The sequence below is a fragment of the Fusarium vanettenii genome (genome assembly GCF_000151355.1).
Source record: "Fusarium vanettenii 77-13-4 chromosome 4 genomic scaffold NECHAsca_19_chr4_3_0, whole genome shotgun sequence".
NCBI lineage: Eukaryota > Fungi > Ascomycota > Sordariomycetes > Hypocreales > Nectriaceae > Fusarium > Fusarium vanettenii.
Genome location: NW_003315866.1, coordinates 332,346 through 351,561, shown reverse-complemented (window position 1 = coordinate 351,561; position 19,216 = coordinate 332,346). Strand labels below are relative to the sequence as shown.

General features: G+C 50.4%; 7 protein-coding genes across 7 annotated transcripts; 3 read left to right on the top strand and 4 right to left on the bottom strand.

Moving 5' to 3' along the window:
- Positions 1 to 172: 172 nt before the first annotated feature.
- On the bottom strand, positions 173 to 2,470 carry NECHADRAFT_39181 (uncharacterized protein; the record flags this gene model as incomplete). The annotated part of the gene is made up of 6 exons (XM_003045443.1): positions 173 to 529; positions 581 to 1,485; positions 1,537 to 1,852; positions 1,891 to 2,056; positions 2,233 to 2,361; positions 2,421 to 2,470. The coding sequence occupies 6 exons, from the start codon at positions 2,468 to 2,470 to the stop codon at positions 173 to 175; spliced, it is 1,923 nt and encodes a 640-aa protein (XP_003045489.1).
- Positions 2,471 to 2,997: 527 nt separating this feature from the next.
- Positions 2,998 to 4,340, top strand: NECHADRAFT_93064 (uncharacterized protein; the record flags this gene model as incomplete). Its single annotated transcript, XM_003045575.1, has 2 exons — positions 2,998 to 4,103; positions 4,151 to 4,340. The coding sequence occupies 2 exons, from the start codon at positions 2,998 to 3,000 to the stop codon at positions 4,338 to 4,340; spliced, it is 1,296 nt and encodes a 431-aa protein (XP_003045621.1).
- A 536-nt stretch (positions 4,341 to 4,876) lies between these two features.
- Positions 4,877 to 6,407, top strand: NECHADRAFT_68825 (uncharacterized protein). The gene is made up of 2 exons (XM_003045574.1): positions 4,877 to 5,352; positions 5,409 to 6,407. Exons 1-2 carry the CDS (start codon positions 4,937 to 4,939, stop codon positions 6,343 to 6,345), a joined length of 1,353 nt encoding a protein of 450 aa, XP_003045620.1. The 5' UTR covers positions 4,877 to 4,936; the 3' UTR covers positions 6,346 to 6,407.
- Positions 6,408 to 8,661: 2,254 nt separating this feature from the next.
- On the bottom strand, positions 8,662 to 10,143 carry NECHADRAFT_39149 (uncharacterized protein; the record flags this gene model as incomplete). Its single annotated transcript, XM_003045442.1, has 2 exons — positions 8,662 to 8,721; positions 8,773 to 10,143. The coding sequence occupies 2 exons, from the start codon at positions 10,141 to 10,143 to the stop codon at positions 8,662 to 8,664; spliced, it is 1,431 nt and encodes a 476-aa protein (XP_003045488.1).
- A 3,324-nt stretch (positions 10,144 to 13,467) lies between these two features.
- NECHADRAFT_60573 (uncharacterized protein) lies at positions 13,468 to 14,407 on the bottom strand (the record flags this gene model as incomplete). Its single annotated transcript, XM_003045441.1, has 3 exons — positions 13,468 to 13,927; positions 14,000 to 14,117; positions 14,164 to 14,407. Coding segments are annotated over 3 exons (597 nt in total), but the record flags the coding sequence as incomplete, so codon positions are not given.
- A 482-nt stretch (positions 14,408 to 14,889) lies between these two features.
- Positions 14,890 to 16,619, top strand: NECHADRAFT_100293 (uncharacterized protein; the record flags this gene model as incomplete). Its single annotated transcript, XM_003045573.1, has 3 exons — positions 14,890 to 15,144; positions 15,195 to 15,532; positions 15,580 to 16,619. The coding sequence occupies 3 exons, from the start codon at positions 14,890 to 14,892 to the stop codon at positions 16,526 to 16,528; spliced, it is 1,542 nt and encodes a 513-aa protein (XP_003045619.1). The 3' UTR covers positions 16,529 to 16,619.
- A 432-nt stretch (positions 16,620 to 17,051) lies between these two features.
- On the bottom strand, positions 17,052 to 18,454 carry NECHADRAFT_79601 (uncharacterized protein; the record flags this gene model as incomplete). The annotated part of the gene is made up of 4 exons (XM_003045440.1): positions 17,052 to 17,613; positions 17,663 to 18,107; positions 18,158 to 18,214; positions 18,289 to 18,454. The coding sequence occupies 4 exons, from the start codon at positions 18,452 to 18,454 to the stop codon at positions 17,052 to 17,054; spliced, it is 1,230 nt and encodes a 409-aa protein (XP_003045486.1).
- Positions 18,455 to 19,216: the final 762 nt, after the last annotated feature.

Sequence of the window (19,216 nt, the reverse complement as noted above, 5' to 3'; positions counted from 1 at the left end):
GCTCACTAATTTTCTTTTCTTCTGTTTAATGAATGGGCGGGCCATATTCGAATCAATAGTTTCGGACCAGGACGTCTCGAGACACGACAGGTTATTAAAATTCATGATCACGCTGGTCGTGAGTAGAATCACCCACACATAGATTAGAGAATGAAGCCAATTATTCATGATATTAAACATGTAACCAAGCATGATCGATAAAAATAGGCTGCGAGAATATACTATCAAGCGAAAACTGCTCCAACCCTTCCTCATAGAAGCCATCCGCACTCGGGAGCTGGGCGTCGGAGTGAAGCTCCCTTTGGGCCCTCTTGTCTCCCACGGGATGGACAAACGTCGTCTGCACGCTCACAGTTGTGTTTGAGACGTTTGACTGGCCGCCAGGTGTGTCGTCAGTCATGATCTGTGGTGCTACCGTGTCCATTATGTCCGAGTCGATGAGTTGCCAGATTTTTGCGGGCTGGAAGCTGATCATGTTGTTGTCTTGGGCTTGGCTGGACATTGTTTGTAGCTGATGGAGAAGCTCGAGCTATGAATATGTTAGCTGGGGGCACTCAAAGATGCGCATCATCGAGCTCACCTTTTGGGCGCCTCGTGGACTAGGATACGGCATCGATGAAAGAAAGTCGACACATTTCCGATAATTCTCCCTCGCTGTATCAGATACCTTGCTGTCTCTAGCATACTGAAACAACCAAGCAATAGTAGCCGTAGCTGCAACCATGTCGCAAATCAACGGGTCGTAAACCACAAACCCAATGTCCATACACGTCTGTGCCAATCGAGCAACCCAAGAAGAGTGAAACATGGCTTGATCAACAGTTCCCTGTAAAAATAGCCTCGGCTGAGAAGGTCGGTTCGCTTTTCTTAAGGTGACGAGATGAATGAATGGATGATTGAGAACTCCTTGTGTTGCGTGGGCTGCCATCTGAAAGACAAGCCAAGGCACCCAGTAGTCGTGATGTCTCTGTAACTCATCCAAAGTCCGCTCCGAGAATCCCACGTTACGTACAAAGTGCACATGGCCAAGTTTAGCTTCTAGGTCGTATAGTTTGTTGGTTAACCTGTAAAAGCTGGAATCCGTATTAGACGGGCTGTCGGCTTGCCCGACTCGGATAGAGTGGATGTACGAAACCACATCGCCCCAGAATGACACTCCCCGTAGAGCATGAGCTATAATACCAGGGTCTGGCTTACTGTCGTCCCGGATATTGGCCAGGTCCGGGGCAAAGTCCTCGTCTGCCTGGCAAGATGGGGGAGAAGGCTCACGCGTGCTTCTTGGATACTCTGGGGGCGCGAGACTCTGAGATAGAAGAGTGAACCGTGGTGCAAAGGCCTTTTCCAGGATAAAAACGCTCCAGTAGCATCTCAGACTAGCGTCGTCTTGGGGGCTGCTTTGCGGTGAGTTGACAAAGCTCATGCTGCGAACGAGTTCTAGTCTACTGGCGGCTCCTATAGCCATCAATGCCAACGCAGGTCTTCCCTCTAAAGCGCCAGATTAGCAAGGCCAATGGGAAGTTGAGTTCAGAAGCATACCGAGAATATCAGCCAAGGCTAGCAAGCAGAGAGCCTGTGAGATTTCGAGCTTGGCTGTTCCCCTCATAGCGAGCTCGAGGACAGTGTCGCGGGCAGACCTAGCCCTTAGATGAATGAGATCGGCCTCCTTGGCGCTATTCGAGTCATATGGTAGGTTGGATAGCGAAAGAGCGAGAAAGATCCATTGCAGAAACAGAGGAAAGCTCTCCACTCGATCTCTGAGACCCTCAGGTCTGAAGAGCGGGAGTGGTTGGAAGTAGAGCCGATTGCCATACACCTCAACAGCCTTGTCGAGGGATTCTGAAGACGGCAAGGTCTCATGGGGGTCGGAAGGCCTATGCAAGTCAGAGTGACACTACTAAAGTGGGAGATTGGAGCGTACCATGGCGTTGAGGGCTGGTCAGAGAGTGTTTGTCTAGTGATGGGTCTCTCAACTACTAATTCCGTCGCATGTCTTTGCTCAAGAAGTGATTCCGGGGTGAGAGAACTGCCACTACCACTCGCATGATTTTGAGAGTTACTTTATAAAATCCCGTCAGCATCATGTCCACTAGATACAAAGGATGGCATGCTCACCGGAGAATATCATAAATCTCCCCAACTTGCGCCTCCAAATTGCGCACGCGATCTCTTGGTATTGACGTTCTACCCAAGTTCATAAGCTCGGACCAAATCAACGACAAGGGGCATGCTCACGATTTAGAAGTAGTCCTCCTTTTGCGCCTTGTCGTTTCCCGATGTCGTGGAAGATACTCACACGGCTGCTCAAGGCGTTCACAGAACGAACAAATGGGTTTCTCTCCAGTGCATTTCGTCTTCTTTCGCCTAAATCTCACATTGAGCATCTCCTATTCCACATCAAAAAAACCCCTGGTCAAACTCACCTGCAACTCTCGCACGCACGACGGACAGTCAGCTCTGCGTTACCACTCATATTGAGTGTGGGGTTTTCGCCGCTCATGCCACCAAGAATCCGGGGGATGAAGCAGAAAGGGGATGAAGGTGGGATCGATGAGATCTCCGTGCCCACTTTAAGTTATATATACTCGGGGCTCGAACGAGGCAATGACAGTGACACGTGATGAAAACTTGGGGTAATCTGCTAATCTTCGTATCAAGCTGAACTGTTTCTCTGGGCTTCTAGGATATCTCGTCGGCGCGGGGAAGAGGCGATATTGAAACCCTGTCTTGAGCTGACTCTTTTCGAGATATGAGCGAGACTACGGAGTAGACTCGGCAAGTTACGTGTTAGTTCTCCGTACCCACATTGTTTATCTTTGCGTGAAATACCATTGGTCAATGGCGTCAACACGGTATTTTACAATACTTTTCCGGATGCCCGTCCTCGATTAATACTTTGTTCGTTTCTTTCGTCTTCAAGGTGATAACATGTCTTTTCAGTCGATTTCTTTCCCAAATCACTCCAGTTCTTTCTCCCAACGACCAACCAACCCCTAAATCATGACGTCCCGAAACCCCGTATCGAAAAACGAGCGCATCGTCATTGTAGGCGCAGGCGTCTTTGGCCTCTCAACAGCCCTCGAACTCAAGAAGAGAGGATATCAGAATGTCACCGTGATTGATCGTTATCTCCCACCAGTCGCGGACGGATCTAGCGTCGACATCTCCCGAGTCATTCGGGTAGAGTATGCTGACCCTCTCTATGGAAAGATGGCTCGCGAGGCTCATGAGGGTTGGGTCAAGGATTATCCTGATCACTATCATGAGTCCGGGTTTGTCATGGTCGCCAATGGGTCGGGGAACTCTTATATTGAGAAGAGCAAGGGTATCAACAAGTCACTTGGTGATACCCTCGAGGAATACGAAAATGCGCACGACATTCGCAAAAAGTTTCCAGAGATTCAGGCCAAGTTGGATGGTATGAAGGCCTACTACAACAAGACTGGTGGTTGGGCAGATGCTGAAGCAAGTATACGCCAACTCGCCCACCAGTGCAGTCTTGCAGGAGTCACCTTCATCACAGGCCCTCGAGGCCGAGTTGTCTCTCTGAAATATGAAGGATACAAGGTCGTCGCCATCAATGTCGCCGAGGGTGATCCAATCCCAGCTGCTCAAGTCATCTTGGCGACCGGCGCATGGACCAACAGACTCCTCCCGATAGGCTGGGCATCATCTGCCTCTGGTCAACCTGTTGGCTTTATCCGACTATCTCCAGAGGAATCAAAGAGACTGGCCAAGATGCCTGTCATCATCAACCTCAGCACAGGCGTCTTCATCTTCCCACCCACGCCAAACTCCAACATCCTCAAGATTGCCCGCCACGGCTACGGCTACGCCACAGATGTCCACGTTGAGGATCCTCTAGGCCAGTCCCGAGCAGTGTCGTCTCCTAAGCGGGATGGAAACAACGCCAACGGATCGTTTCTCCCTGAGGACGCAGAGCAGGCACTCCGAGAGGGTCTGCAGCAGCTTGTGCCAGAGTTTGCCAACCGAGAATGGCTCAGGAACCGACTCTGCTGGTATTCCGACACCCCTGAAGGCGACTTTATCGTGGATCACCACGAGGTCCGAGAAAACCTCTTCCTAGCTACCGGCGGTGCAGGACAGTAAGTACACAGTCCTAAACAGCAAGACCAAAGCTAACATCAACCAGCGCCTTCAAGTTCCTCCCAATTCTGGGTAAATATATCGTGGACTGCTACGAGAACAAAGCTCCCAAAGAGCTTCGACACAAGTGGAGGCTCCGTGCTCCGACTGGTAAGGAGCTTGTCAAGCAGGGAGATGGAAGCCGAGGTGGACCCCCTCTGAGGAGACTTTCACGGGCTGAGCAAGCCAAGCTATAGATACAGTCATGCGAAAATTAGATGTAATAAGCGTGACTGGCTTGTACATAGACTGCTGTAACCTGTAGAACCGGGCCTTGGAGCATTTGAACTAGACTAGACAATAAGAGTTCAATCCATTTTGATACCAACCTCATGCCTTCAACGGTAAACTGCCCCAACTGTATTTACTTGCATGTGGAAATCCTCTCCTTGGTTTGTGTAAGCCGTCACGTTTGGGTCTTTGGCGGGAGTAACAACATTTAGAGATAACCATCCGCTCCTTGGTATAGCCTCGGCTGCCACTCAGAGGTAGACGTGGACTATCTCCCCTACCTACCACTTCAAAGAGACTTCCGGAAACAAGTTTAAACCCTGTCTTTGCGTGATACCGTAGCCGCGCGGCAACGCCGACCAATAAGCTCTCTCTCTAACCACTAAGTTCCAGATAGCAGGCCCACAATCTTGTGCATAAATATTATTAATGGCCTCCTTGGTCAGCCAAATTCTTTGTCCTGTTGAAATTTTTACTGATCCTCTTATTCCTCTCTTCGGTTCAAGAATCCACAGAGTGGTGTCCACACCCTTTCCCAAATATTCTCTAGACGACCATCAAGATGGCAGAGCCAGTAGGCCTCGCTTCCGCTATCTTAGCACTCGGCACCTTTGCGTTAAAGGCTAGCGTCTCACTCTACGATGATGTCAACACTTTCCGCAACCATCCCAAACGAGTTCGGGATCTCCTTGAAGAACTGAATGCTCTGAGAGGGGTCTTGGAAATGCTCATGGAAACGGCTGGCGCTGCTACCGACGTGAATTTCTCGGCACTCCATATCCCTTTGCAGCGATGCGGTGAGGCCTGTAAGGAGTTTGGCCAAGAGTTGGCAAAGTGCTGCGCACGATCCAACGCGGATCGAACGAGTTTCCGCGACTGGGCTAAGATGAAGTACATGGGTAACGATATTGACGACTTCCGGCAGCAGCTGGCTAGCTATAAATCTACAATCAACATCGCTCTGATAGATGCAAGCCTGTGAGCTTTTGCGTATCTGCTTGGATATCTGGACGAATCTTCTAACGATTTATTAGTCGCGCGTCATCTATCACGGCGAAAACCCTTGATGGTCACAAGGAGCTAATCAGGAACGCTACTGATGATTTGGAGGCTCATCTCGAGAGCATCAATGAGAAACTCGAGGCAATGATCGATCGCACTGTGCCAGCTTCCGACACCGATGCAGCTGACTTATGTCGTATCCAGAACGAGCGGGCTAGCACGGAGAAGGGCCTTCAAATCTGTCGCCAACTCTCAGATCATATCAAGGAGATACAGCTCAACCATGCTGGGAGAGGCAAGGACTTGCCAAGGATTCTTGATTCCGGCCTTCTCCCCGATAGAATCGTCAGCGAATCCCTACAGCAGTGCACGGGAAGCCTCAGTGTCGCTACTGAACAATTAGAAAGACTCCAGCGGAAGCTGATGGACCAGTTGATGGCCAAGTCAAGATCGGCAATGGCTGAAGAGGACGGGGCGGACCTTGAAAGACTCCGAAGTGAGCTGGAAACCACTCGTCAGTCGATAATGATCTGCCACCAGGTGGATATGCGCCTGCAACAAAATGTCAGCGTGATCGAAAATTACGCCACCGGAGATCAGACCGTTCAATTCTTGGCCTCGACGAACGAAAAGACCATAAATGGGAAAAACAGCGGATTTGGGTGGGCACAGCGGCAGATCGGTGGGCATTTTGACAATGAGACTGTACGTCAGCTGTCTCAAGACGCCTTCAAACCGGTCACACGATACGGCAAGAGCGATGAATCTCAAAGTCAGGACCAAACTCCCTCACATCCAAGACCTATTCCTAATGATCAAGACGTATCCAAGTTCAGCGATCGATGGGGGGGAGGTCACAGGCTCATCTCCACCTCTTGCTCTGACCGTGCAGTACAGATTAGCCCTGTTCCAAACCAGGACCTGCCATCCGGTTCATCTACGGGTAAGCAGAAGTCGCCTAGTAGATAGTCGTATATAGTCGCCATGGGGACTCGGAGTCCTCGTTTATGTTCATTGACCTTTACTCCCATTGAAGCAAGGGCTACCTATGCGTCCTAGGGCAAGAAAGTGATTACAGCATAGTGGATATGAAACTAGCAAGATTGTGTGACACAAGAGAAAGCTCGAGGCAGGTACCGATTCAATGGTGACCAATATATCATCACCCTCTTCCATTCTCTAGTTCAGCCCCTCCCCCGAGTCTTCCCAGTCAACGATTTTGGCTCCCTATAATTAAGCCTCCAACTCCCACTCATCCTTCCGTCTGGCTCTTCTTTCACGTCAGCGTCAGAACGATATGCAGGCTCGCTTTATCGGCCTCTCGTTCAGCCAGTCACATGCAATTTTCGGGATTCAAGACAATACGTGGTTCAGGTAGTTGCTGGATATCTATGAGTTAGCCAATCGGCACTTACCAAAAGTGAGAAAGCGTAAGCGAAAATGGAACGATAGATCCACCGAGTCACAGCTGTCGCCCCAAACTCGCCGCAGGGGCAAGGAGCGGCCGCACCAACGGTGAGGGAGGCCAACCAAATCCTTATTCCCTCATGTCCTTAACACATAATAACAGGTGATGGCGGATCCGCCAAGTATCATTTCAGGGCTTCTGGCCATCATTACCGCCACCATCTAGTCTAGCAAGCTACTTTATTAGATAGTCTAGAGTTTCAGAGACCACCCCGGGCTATTTCGTAGCTAAGAGACGAGCTTAATGCTCTTGCCAGTATCCTATATTGCCTAGAAAGTTCTACCAGATATAAAATTTCTATTCTTATCCTGCTAAAGCTTTTACTTAAGTAATATACTAAAGCCTATATAGATTTCCGTAAGCAAATAGCTAAATATATTAAGTACTTTAGAGGGCAGGGAAATATTAGCTTTAGAGACTAGGCAAGGTGTAACGTGGCCCGTTACAAGGCGTAGCCCTTCGTACGAGCCAGCCTTATAGGTGATGTGAGGCAGAGCAACCGCAACGGGCAATTGCGGTTACTCGCGGATCTTTTTGGCGTAACGGTCAATTGGGTCTATTGCATGAAGTGGAATGCCTCCACCTTCTTACACAAGGCTTGGATATATAAATAATAATATTAATAGTTTTATAATAATATTAGCTAAGTATAAAGTTATTATTATTATTATTCTTACTAATATAAACCTATTAGATAATCCTTTTCCCATACTAGCTACTTAGCTAACTGAAATAATTAGGCATTTAAGTATAGTTACCCTCTAAGTCCTTAATAAATATAAAGACATAATTCAAAACACAAAATAAGACCTTAAGGGTTATCTTAAGGAAGTCACTATCAAATTGCTAGACTGACTTCTAAGCATTAAATCAACCCCGCACTCCCATGATAGACCAAGTGGTGACTCGGGTTCTCCCCCGCAAGCCGTGTCAACGTAAATCTCCGTGCCCACCCGGGGAGCCTATCTTGATATCTGGGGTAAAGCGCCGGCCTAACGTGATCACTCTACTAGACCAGGTGATCGGAGACTTATCTCGAGTGTGATCTATCGGTCTTCGTCTTCCCGTTGATGTCTGTTTAGCCAACCATGACTCACGCTGAGGCCTTGTCGGGAACAGTCCAAACCAAATATGGGCTTTCCAATGGTTCTCTCATCAAACTCCGCCGTTGAGACGTCTGCAAATTCTCGGGAATCGGTGTTTCGGTCAGGACTTGAGGCCAACGCATGCATGTGCGATTGTGTGGACGACGGTTGTATCTAGCCAACACTACGGAGTAGTAGGCCCTCAATCAAGACTCGGGCACTTCAAACATCGCCAAAGACAAGGGAATCAGCACTCAAAGATGCTTTCACTCCTGTCAACTAAGGAATGTTTAAACATATCAGCCCCAACATGTGTACCTTGGCTTCTACGCGACCATTGCTGTAGCGTCATACAAGACTATACAAGATACGGAGGAGAAGCCTTATTGAGCTTCATCCAGGCAAATCGATGCCACTTGTTGGTAATTGTGCTTAGTTGGATGTTCACCCAAAAGTATGCCTTCACAGCACAGTGGTTCAACGTCCTTGAACGAACGTCTACAGCGGAGCATAGCAAAGACTACTGCATGCCGCAACATATCACGTCTACGTTTAAAAGGGCCCCTACGGTGGTTTTGTGTGCTGTATTATCAGGGATACGGAGGCTGGTATGACATGGAGTATCCAATCAGGTCTACGACTGAGGACTCGGAGTGAGCCACAGTCATAGACGAACGTCCGTAGACAACTGGCATCGGGCTTGAACAAGCCCATGGCTTGGAAAGGAAAGGCTTAACCGAGAGGAGCACAGGTGAAGGGCTCCTTGACGGTTCCATGGTCGTACTGGTCAATCTGTAGAAGGGTTAGCAAGCTGTATTTCTCCGTATAGCTGGGTGTGCTCACAATATCAACAACAGCGGAGTAAGTTCCGGCAACGAAAAAGATCAGACCCATGATAAAGATGATGGTGTTGACAACAGTCAGCAGGATATTCTCCTTGCTAAAGCAGCTTCCTTTCCTCAACAACATGAACCACATCAATGCGGGCCAGTAGAGAGTGAAGCCCGAGTTCAACAAACTCGACGTAATAGCAATCAGGTCGCTAAAGAAGGGGATAGCCTCGGCGATGACGAATCCAATCCAGGTAAAGATTGAGATGATGATCAACCAGGTGATCCAACCCTTAGGGGTGTTGATGTACTTGACGATCGAGTTCTCGTAGATCCGGCCGTGGATGTATCGAACTGCGACGGTTGTGTTGATAGAACCACTGATGAAGATGACAGGCAGGGCCACGCCGAAGGCGACCTTGCTGATGAGGTGTCCTGCAGATAGCAGAGCTGGCGACTTGACATCGATACCCACGAAAGAGTAGATGAGGGCGCCAGTGAGGGTATAGATGACGATCTCGAGGCTTCCCAGCGTCCAGATGGCCTTCATATAGTCGGTGGGCGTGTGCATCTCATCCATGAAGCTGAACTGCGAGATGGAGAAGCTGTAGGCGAAGAAGATGTTGCAAATAGCAATAAACGCCTGCGCAAAGGTAATGTCCTCCTTGGGCCATGCAGACCAGTTGGCAGGCTCAGCTGCACCAGTCGACTTGACGCCCGTAGCAATGATGGTGATGCCAATGGCAGCAATGATGGAGGCAAAGTCGATGTAGCCCAGGATAGCCACCTCTGCGAAGCTAGGAGGCACAGCCAGCAGCAGCAGGATAATGGCAGAGATGACACCCCAGACGAGGCTGCACATGCTGCTCTCGGTCAAAGTGGAAAAGGCAATGGTCCCCGTCAAGCAATGCGAGGCCGTGAGAAGCAGAAGTTGAAGCGTCACCATGACACCAAAGACTTCTTGTCCCCAAGGCCCAAACATGAGACCTCCTGCGGCAGGGTAGTGCTCGACGTGCGGGTACTTGACCTTGACCTGGCCCACGATGTAGGACGTATAGATGGCGATGAGGCCAATGCCGACGGAGCAGATAACGCCGGCCACCATGCCCAGCGTGGCAAAGGCACCAGGAATGGAAAGGGAGCCGAGGGCCACGGCCTGGACGATGAGGACGATGGTGAGCCTCTTCCAGCCGAGACGGCTGAACTTGGCCTTTCCATCGAGGATCTTGCGCTTCTCAAACTCTGTGACCTCGCCAATCATCTTTTCGCTGGTCGAGTCGTCAGGGGCCGCAAACATGGGGTCCGAGGGGTGGCCGGCAGGCTTGTTGTCCTTGCCAGAGGGTTGAATGGCGGCGTCGGCCGCAGGAGTTGTCGTGGGGTTCATTTTGGGGATTGGACGTTGATTTAGTCTACCATGGTCACACAGACGGTTATGCTGGGTTGAACTTTTGAAAGTTCGGGAGATTTAAAGAAGGAGGGAGATGCGTGTGAAGGAAGAGGATGGGACATGAAGTTGAATCCGGAGGAGGGGACTGGGGAAGTTTTGTAGCAAAAAGCTGACTCCTCCCCCGATGGACCGACGCCGGAAGGGGTTCCAGTTTCTCGGGGAAGAGAGCTCAAGAGGCAAAACTCTGTCATTCGATGGGGTTGCACCAGTCATGCGTAGGGCCAGGGCCAGTTGTCGATCCATGAACAAGAGGGTCTGACGGTGGAGACACACACTTGAAGAGGGATTCTAGAAGACGAAAAAGCGTGTTCTTGAGGAGGTTGTTGTTGGTTCGGGTTATGGGTCAGGGGACTAAGCGAATGAACTGCGGGTCCATGACAAGTTGCAGCTATTCACACTTATAGCGACAATCATGTCCAACATACAACTTGGAGAAGGAAGAGAGAAAACACTGTGAAAATCACCAATTGATACACTTGTCCGAGCCCTTCACCGGTCAGGCGCTGAATCAAACTTTTGAATCGCCCCAGACCTTAGAAGCTTAGACTGTCACCAGTTGCGAGAAAAAAAATAAAAGTGGTGATGGTGTTTTTGTGGATTCCGTTACTCAAAAGTCGGTCCATTTTACATAATGTCCCCTGGGACAAAAGCGGAGGCCCCGAGTCAGAAGCCTCGCGAGACGAGAAGAAATAGGGTTATCGCCCCAGGTACAAGCTGTTAATGGACCTTTTGAAAGGAAGATGGCCGAGGCGAGATGGTGCGGGAGGCCAATCTGCGAGTCAATGCCATTGGTAATGGACCTGGGGATATTGGCTGGGAGGGCAATTAAGTTCCCGTTGGAAAGACGATGGAGTGCTAAATGGAGTGCATGTTGAATGCATCGTGACTTGCAGGAGAGAGGTTGATCATGCGAGATACTGAGCTCGAGATGATTCAACAAACAAGTCTCAGGCAGTTGTCTGTACTCTGCCCGCATCTGCAATATACATGAAACTGCAATAATACCAGGTTCCACAGCCTCTCAACACTCCCCTCTTTTCATTCAGCTTCTCACTTAAACACCTTCCATAATAAATTCATGACTGAGACAGAGTCCAGTAAGAGACCCTCGGGTGGCGGCTCCGGCTCGGCAACGCCGGTTGGGTCGCCCCATGTTTGCCTCCACTTTCTACGGGGAGCCGCACAACACCATGAGACAATCTCCATTCATGACCCGACGAAGCAATCTCTTTTCGCTTCCCCAAGTTTTTTACTCTGCTTCTCCAGAATGATCTAGCCGGTCCCCCGCGTCTCATAACTGTCAAGATTGGGAAAGTGAAAAGAGCTCATCACGTAAGAGATAGCTTCATAGCTGTTTGATGGGACAAGGATGTATTCCCGGGAAGCGGCAGAGGTCCCGGGACTAACGCCGGGTATAACGCAGCCGCCCGGCTTGGCTATGTTGGTGGCATGGGACTGGTGCGCCTGTTTGCATTCATCACCATGGAATCCCAGACTCGCGAGAGTTCTCTTCTCAAGCTACCTTCTGGGTTCACCAATGCGTTCAGAATCCCCCTCCTCTTGAAGTCAAGTCGTGACACGGAGCCACAGTCTCGGGCCATTACTATTAAGACCCGATGCCTTTGCAGGGAACCACAGTGCTAAGGCTCGCGATACCGGACCTGGACCGTACCTTTGAGGCCTTCTACCAAGGTGTTGGAGAGCAGCACGGACGTGAATCTTGACAACTCATGCTTCTACAGCGGCCTTGACATTGCCTTGGGCAGCATTGGCTACCTAGCACAAGGACCAGCTAGGGATCACCCAGTGGCGGCGCACCGAGAAGTGTCGCTTCGGCTACAAGCTACATGCCATCGTATACTTCAAGATGGATGACCAGAGCAGTTGCCCGCCCAAACGTGGGAACTTGACTGCGAGTATCGACACGGCTCTAGAGAAGCGTGGGGCCATAAACAGCTTATTGTCTTATTGTCTTCGCTATTAGCATGTGCTTCAAGAAATTGACGTTGAAAGGAATGGGAGGCATGGCCAGAGACCTCTCGCGACGCACATGCTTGAAGGTCAAGGCGGTTAAAACTGCAACAACATGTGAATCCGAGAGTAAGATAATCTGTCTACACGGTCTAGCTGTCGCGTGCCGAAGGGACAGTACTCCTCATATGTGCGTTGGCCGAGACCTGGTCAAAGCAATGAGACGACCGAGTACATGGTCGGCTCACATTTCAGGGCCGCATTGCCGTGCGTTGACCAGGATATCAGATAGTGTAACACGACGTAAGGTGACTATGGGCATAGTCCTTTGAAGTTGAGTCGATGTTAGGTGACCGGGGACAGTGACCCGCCACATCAACTCTTGAGGAAGGTCGGGCAGCGGATTATAGGCTTGTTTAGCCCATCCAATGTGACATAAGTTGGTCTTCCCGGGTAGCCAAAGGTAGTATCCTATTCCAGGATCGGTTGATAACAAGCCATACTTGTATCAAGACCACCCCTTCAATGCCCATCTGGCGCCATGGTTTTGCCACAGGGGCCGTGGAACGCTTCTAGTAGCTAAGGCTGAGGGGCTTTCCAAGTCAGAAGTCAACATCGGTGCGCCATCGGAAAGATCCAACGCCTTTGCGGTCGCCAGTGGCTCAGCATGGCGTAGGGGGAGAGTGCTTCGAGACCAACTTGGACATGGCCAAACGTCCCTGATGTATAAGACTAATAAAGTAGTTCACAGGTTTTAAGCGGCTCTATGTTCTCTTGTTTATCCCTCATCCCTCTTTAGGTAGTCCCTCATGAAAAGAGGCGGAATCATCCCTGGGTTCGTGCTCCTCTCGTACGGATCCAGGTCTTCAGCTACGACGTCGAGATATTTCAGCTTACAAGTTTGTGCGCCCCAAACTTTGGCGCAAATCAGACTTTGCAAAGAATTTTCAGGGTAGCAATTGTCGCCCTGCCAGCAAGCTGATCGACAGGGCAATGCGACGGCACAGATGCCAACCTGAACGCCATCGCCTCAACATTCTGAAAGCCACGTTGTTATCGGTCAGAATAGACCAATTGACGACCTTTAACACTAGCTTTGTTATCTCGGCAACTAAAGAAGTCTCCTCGGTTGGTCCTCAGCCGTGTTTGAGGCGTCGTCAACGGTATGCGGATATCACCTCTTAATCTAACCTCCCATCGCACCAACAACTACGACGCCACCTCCTCTGGCGAAAATGAAGGCGTAACGCCTTTCAGGTACTCACTCAAAAGGGTACGAAGAAATTCAGCCTCAAATTCACATGGTGATATTTCCGAGTGAAGATTTTACCCAGTTACATACGTGAGACAAACGCCCGCTCAAAGACAATCATCTCGTCGCAATCATACGTGAAACAGAAGCGCCCGCGTTCCTCCAGCAACAAATCATATCTAGATTCCTCCAGACCCTGTCGTTAATCATGTCATCAGACATCCCGTCGTGTACCTTGCCAAAACGCCGTCCAATACACCGAATCAAAACTTGGGTGTCTTTCTCTTTGTCTTTGACGACGGTGTACCGTTGAGGAGAAAGTAAACCGGTAGGAATATCAGTGATGCCACAACGCATAGCCATGTGCTGTATAGTTGCCATAGAGTCCAAAGGAAGGGGCCAAGGCCTGGAAGGATGAATTGAATGCAGTCGTTGACAGGATACAGGTCCTCTTGGCTTGCGATGAAGTACTTGGGCTTCTGCCGGCGTGGCTTGACGCTCCCAGGCTTGCCATTGCGCTTGGTGGTTGGCTGCTTTTCAGGGATGTCTTCCTCTGAGGAGTCGGGCGACAGTTGGGTGAGTTGGAGGACCGACACCAGTCGTACAGGTGCTTTGTAGAGCGGTATGAACCAGACCGCAAATGTTTGGCGAAGGGAGACGTAGAGAAGACCGCTTTTTTGGTCAAAGACTAGACATGTTAGCAGGTGCAGCTATGAGCGACAGTGTCTACTTACCAGCTGAATCAACCTTGATGTCAATATGCGGACTTAGAGTGCGATACCACCGGTAGATACCAAGTATCAACCAAATAGAATCAAGACCACCAGCCAAAGGGATCGTGCCCTTTGAGATGGACGGCACATGACAGTACGGATGGGAGAAGGAGGCATTGGGCAAAAAGTACTCTCTAAGCGCCGACTCTTGCACTTCAGGACTTCCCTGAGTGAGAGCCTTTATCACGCCGGCGATTTCTCTGACTGTGGCCAACTGTGAGCTTTCTTATCCCTCGAGTGAGGTCATCGGGGAAACTTCTTACCTGGATGCTCCATTATTTTTGCCTGTAGCGCGTTTGATGTGTCAATTGGTGAGAGTAAAGATGGTGTGGAGATTGATGAATGGTAAAACACGTTGCAAAGATGGGGTTTATGAGGAAGTTGAAAAGTCAGAGTATCGAGGACGAGTAAACAAATAGAATCCTGGAATGGTCGAGATTACTTGCTATGACGGCCCGTTTCAGCCATGTCTGTGTGGTTGTCCGTGAGCTTCCCGGGCAGCAGAACAATAGAAACTCAACTCGTCATGGCGGGGCCACTTTCAACATGTGAATATTGACGTCATGCGAGTCTCAGAGTTACAATTTCACATGATAGCTTGAACTCTTTAATCAACGAGATATTTATTAGGCCGAGAAAGCCAATTGATTTTTTCTGGCTGTTTGAACTTACAGACAATTGTTCATCATGGCTTCAGACTCGGGGCTGGTCAATCCGCTCTTTCATCCTTTCATCTTTCTCTATCAGATTCTTCAATGGCTTACGGATAAGCTTCTTTCGCCGAAGCCTCCGGGTCAAAACGCGAGAGAGGGTCGGCCCAAGGTTGCCGTCATTGGTGCTGGGATCACGGGTGTTACGGCTGCGGCTCATTGTATCGGTCATGGCTTTGAGGTGGTCATCTTTGAAGCTGGTTCCAAGGATCAAGTGGGAGGTATTTGGAGCGTAAACTACACCTTTGACAATGCTGCCACTTTTACTGACGATTTTTGCAGAGAGTCAATGAGACGTCTGGTCTACAAATCCACTCGTTAATGTACCGCTTCCATCCATCCGTCCAATGGAACCGAGGGTATCCCGACCGCCAGCAAATCCTCAGTCAAGTCCGACAGCTCTGGGAGCGCTACGGCCTCAAGGAAAGAACCAGATTCAATACCAAGATTGATCAAGTCTATCAGGACGATCACGGCAGATGGATTGTCAACGATCCTTCTCTTGGGCGCTTTGGGGGCGTCATCACCGCTGTCGGAACTTGTGGTGCTCCCAAGATGCCCAAGATAACTGGGATGGACGAGTTTCACGGGCCAATCTATCACTCGAGCGAATTGACTGGGTATGTTTATCAATACCTTATGCTATACACAAACTAACTCTTCCTAGCAAGGACGTCAAAGACAAGAAGATCGCCATCATTGGCGGCGGCGCCTCGGCTGTCGAAGCTCTCGAATTCGCCTTTGCCGAAGAAGCCGCCAAGGTCAGCATCCTCTCCCGCTCCGACAAATGGATTATCCCACGAAACATGGTCGTCGACGCTCTTCTGAGCTTCAACATCTTTGGCCAAGAGACATTCCTCTCCTTCATCCCCGAGTTCTTCCTCCGCAAGTTCTTCTATCGAGATCTCGAGGAGCTTGCACCTGCCAAGGGCAATGGGCTGTTTATGGATACGCCCATGGTCAACTCGGAAATTATGGATAAGCTCCGTGAGGGCAAGGCTGATTGGATCCGTTGCGATATCGAAGAGCTTGTTGATCGTGGAGTCATGGTCAACAGACGTGCTCAAGGCGTTCCCAAGGGTGGTCCTGGTCATCAAGAGCTCGTCGAGGCGGACATCATCGTCATGGCCACCGGTTTCAAGCGTCCTTCTCTTTCTTTTCTCCCCGATGATTGCTTCCAAGAGCCGTATGGTCCACCAAACTGGTATCTCCAGACCTTCCCACCCACACACCCTTCCATCTCAGCCATCAACTGCACATACCTCAATGCCATCGGCACAGTGGGCAACTGGCACATCGGCATTTACACCCGCATTCTCCTCATGTTCCTCATGGATCCGTTTGCCCGACCAAGTCCGTTCTGGATGAAACGCTGGATCGACATGACCAAGGCCCTCAAGATCAGCAGCCCGACCGGCGCTTTCGATTTTTTTACTTATCTGGAGCTTGTCTGGTGGTTTGTCTTTTGCGTGGCTATTAACCCGTTCCGGTGGAAGTGGGCAATCTTTGTCTTCTTCGGTGTTGGCTTTGGACTTCCCAAGGCTGTTGTTGACAGGGAGGAGAGGTTTACCAACGGTAATGGATATCAAGCACGAGACGAAGGGACAAGCTTCTGATCAACACTCACTACTTTCTCGTTATCATTGTCAAAAGAGACACTACAGCAAGTGTCGAGACCAAATTGAACACTTTCATATTCAGGGGAAAGGATGGTATAGAAGTCATGATCTTGTGATTTGAATAGAATTACTATATACAGCCCAATCCTAAAGGGTATCTCAATGGGGTTCCACCCCGTTTCTATCTAAGTTCTAACATGAAAGAAGCCTTGTGGTCTTACAAACGGCGCTACCATTCCTCTTTCTCTCTCCCGAGAAAGGGGGCAGCTGTCCCTGTTTTTGTTGGCGCTGCCATCGGCTTGAATAGCTAGCGCCTTTATCCTCCCATTCGAGGCCTGTGAAGGCTTCTTTGGTTTTCTGTTTCTCCTCCGTGGTCGTCTCGAGTCGGGACGATGCCGACATTACTATCCTCGGGGCTGTGAAAATGCTCTAATTGAGCGGCGCGTCGCTTAGAGAGTATCCATCGATGCTCGAAATTTGTGGTTTTGTTGATTTTGTCGTTTTTTTCTGTGTTGTTTGTTTATGAGGGACCGTAGGTGATGACGGTCTCCTTGGTGACTTGGATGCCACCAACGTTCTGGCTTCGCTTGGTAGTGAAGCCAACTAGAGCAGGCTCAGGCTTGGCAGGAGGGTCGGGCAGCTGCACAGGCAGTTGCTCAGTCAAGGTCTCCATGCTGTCCGAGTCCTGCTTGGTGTCGACAGACTCGAGAGCGTTGTTCTTCTCTCCCATCATGGTCCAGAGACGCGCCTCCTCGTCCTGGCTAGGGTTGCTGCCGTTTCCAAACTCCTCGCGGCTGGGGAGCTCGTACGAGTTGCTGTAGGGATGGCGGCTTTTGCGCTTCTCCTGGCTGTGGGAATATCTGTTCTTGGAAGACTTTTCCTGGGAGCGGAGGCGGGAGTGGATGAGGAAGGGAATGTAGCGCATGCAGAAGGGCTTGAGGGCTGGGACAGAGGCGCAGATGAGACCGGCGTTGACCTCGATGAAGCTCCAGATGAGTTGCTGGGGGAGGTGCCAGGTGTAGTCGACAGTATGCAAAAGAGGGTAGGTGACGACGGTTCGCTTGATGGAAGCGATGCAGACACTAGATATTGTAAGTAAGAGAAATGACATAGGATAGGACGTTGACTCACAATCCACCAGTCGCAAAGAGAAGAGCGAGAGAAACCTTTTGGGGCGTGGGGATCTGAAGAGGAATGACGATGCGGATAGGAAGACAAAGAACGCAGATGTCGATGAGGATGTTGGCAACAGCGAGAGTGAGAACGGGAATCTCCTTGTCGATGCAGTCACCCTTGACTGAGAGGTCCCAGTTGGCAGATATAGGTCGGCAGCGGAAGATGTTGAGAAGGATGAAGCAGAAGGTGTAGATGCAGACAAGGCAGATAAGAATGTGGACGGCCCTACGGATGACTCTGTCGGGGGAGATGCGAAGGTAGAAAGCCAGGACCGAGAGCTTGGCCAGGGCAATGCAGAATCCGTAAACGAGGGTGCTTCCGAGGGTTGTGAGCCAGAACTTGGGGCTATACTCGGCCATGGAGATGTCCCAGAGGTGGTTGCCAGCGCCGAGGTTAAGGACTAAAGAAGTGTTAGAGATGAGTGTATAGATGGATGACATGTACACATACGAGTCAAGGTGACACCCAGGAACACAAAGGAGAAGGCGAGACCAGTAAGGCACAGGTCTAGCAGTAAAGTCAGTCTCCCTCTTGCTCATTTCAGACCGGATAGTACCAACAGTCATCAGCACCCAACACACTCTTGACGACAAACTTCCTGGTAAAGATGCGCAGCGACACAGCGATGAGGGCGATGATGGTTGTGGCGACGCCCGCGGGGACAACCTCGCCCGCGCTGCTGGGGAGGTTGGTCAAGCTTCGAACCTGGCCCTCGGGGGGGTCCATGACATAGGTGATGGCCGCCATTGTGAAGGATTGTTAGATATTGCAACGGTTTGAAGTTGAAGAGTCACGGCCACTCGAGGAAAGCAAGGAATGGACGTGAACCAGAAACCAAGACTCCGTAGCAAAGTGAGCATGGCGGACACTCAGAGAGTTATATCCATCTCATTCCGGGTCCCGCCCATTGTTGGAGTGCTTTCAGGGTCCTTCATCGAGGGGGATCCATTCTCGCAGGACACGACCGTTGTCGTCCGGGGGTCCATCCCAAGGCTGAAGGAGGAGAATGGTTCGACTTTTGATTCTCAAAAGTGATCACTCACTCTCAAACCAGCATTGAGAAAAAGAAACTCTAGAGCGAGTCCCTAAGAGTATCCATTCTTGAGCGTCTGGGCCCCTGGCAGGTTAGCTGCCAGGAACCCGGGCCCTTCCATGACCCGCACTTTGTTACATGTGGAGAGAGAGAAGTCTTCAACGGTGTCTGCTTACAACGGCTAAGGTAGCTACCCCGGTCCATGCCTCCGCTCCTCGCCGTAGGCCGGGCTCCGCCGGGGATTGGACGGAGGTGACGGGGACGGAGTTGCACCTCTCACATGGACGGCTTCATGGCTTTGTGTGAGTGTGCAAAAAGAAAAGAAGAGACCCCATGGAAGAAGAAAAAAATTCATGGCCTCATCGCCCCTCTTGCTGTGAGGACGTTGCAGAGTCGACGGCTGAGGCGTTTTCCCGTCTTGCCTTGACCCTGTAGAAAACGAAAAGCCCGCTTCAAAGTTGTGCAAGAGTTGAGCA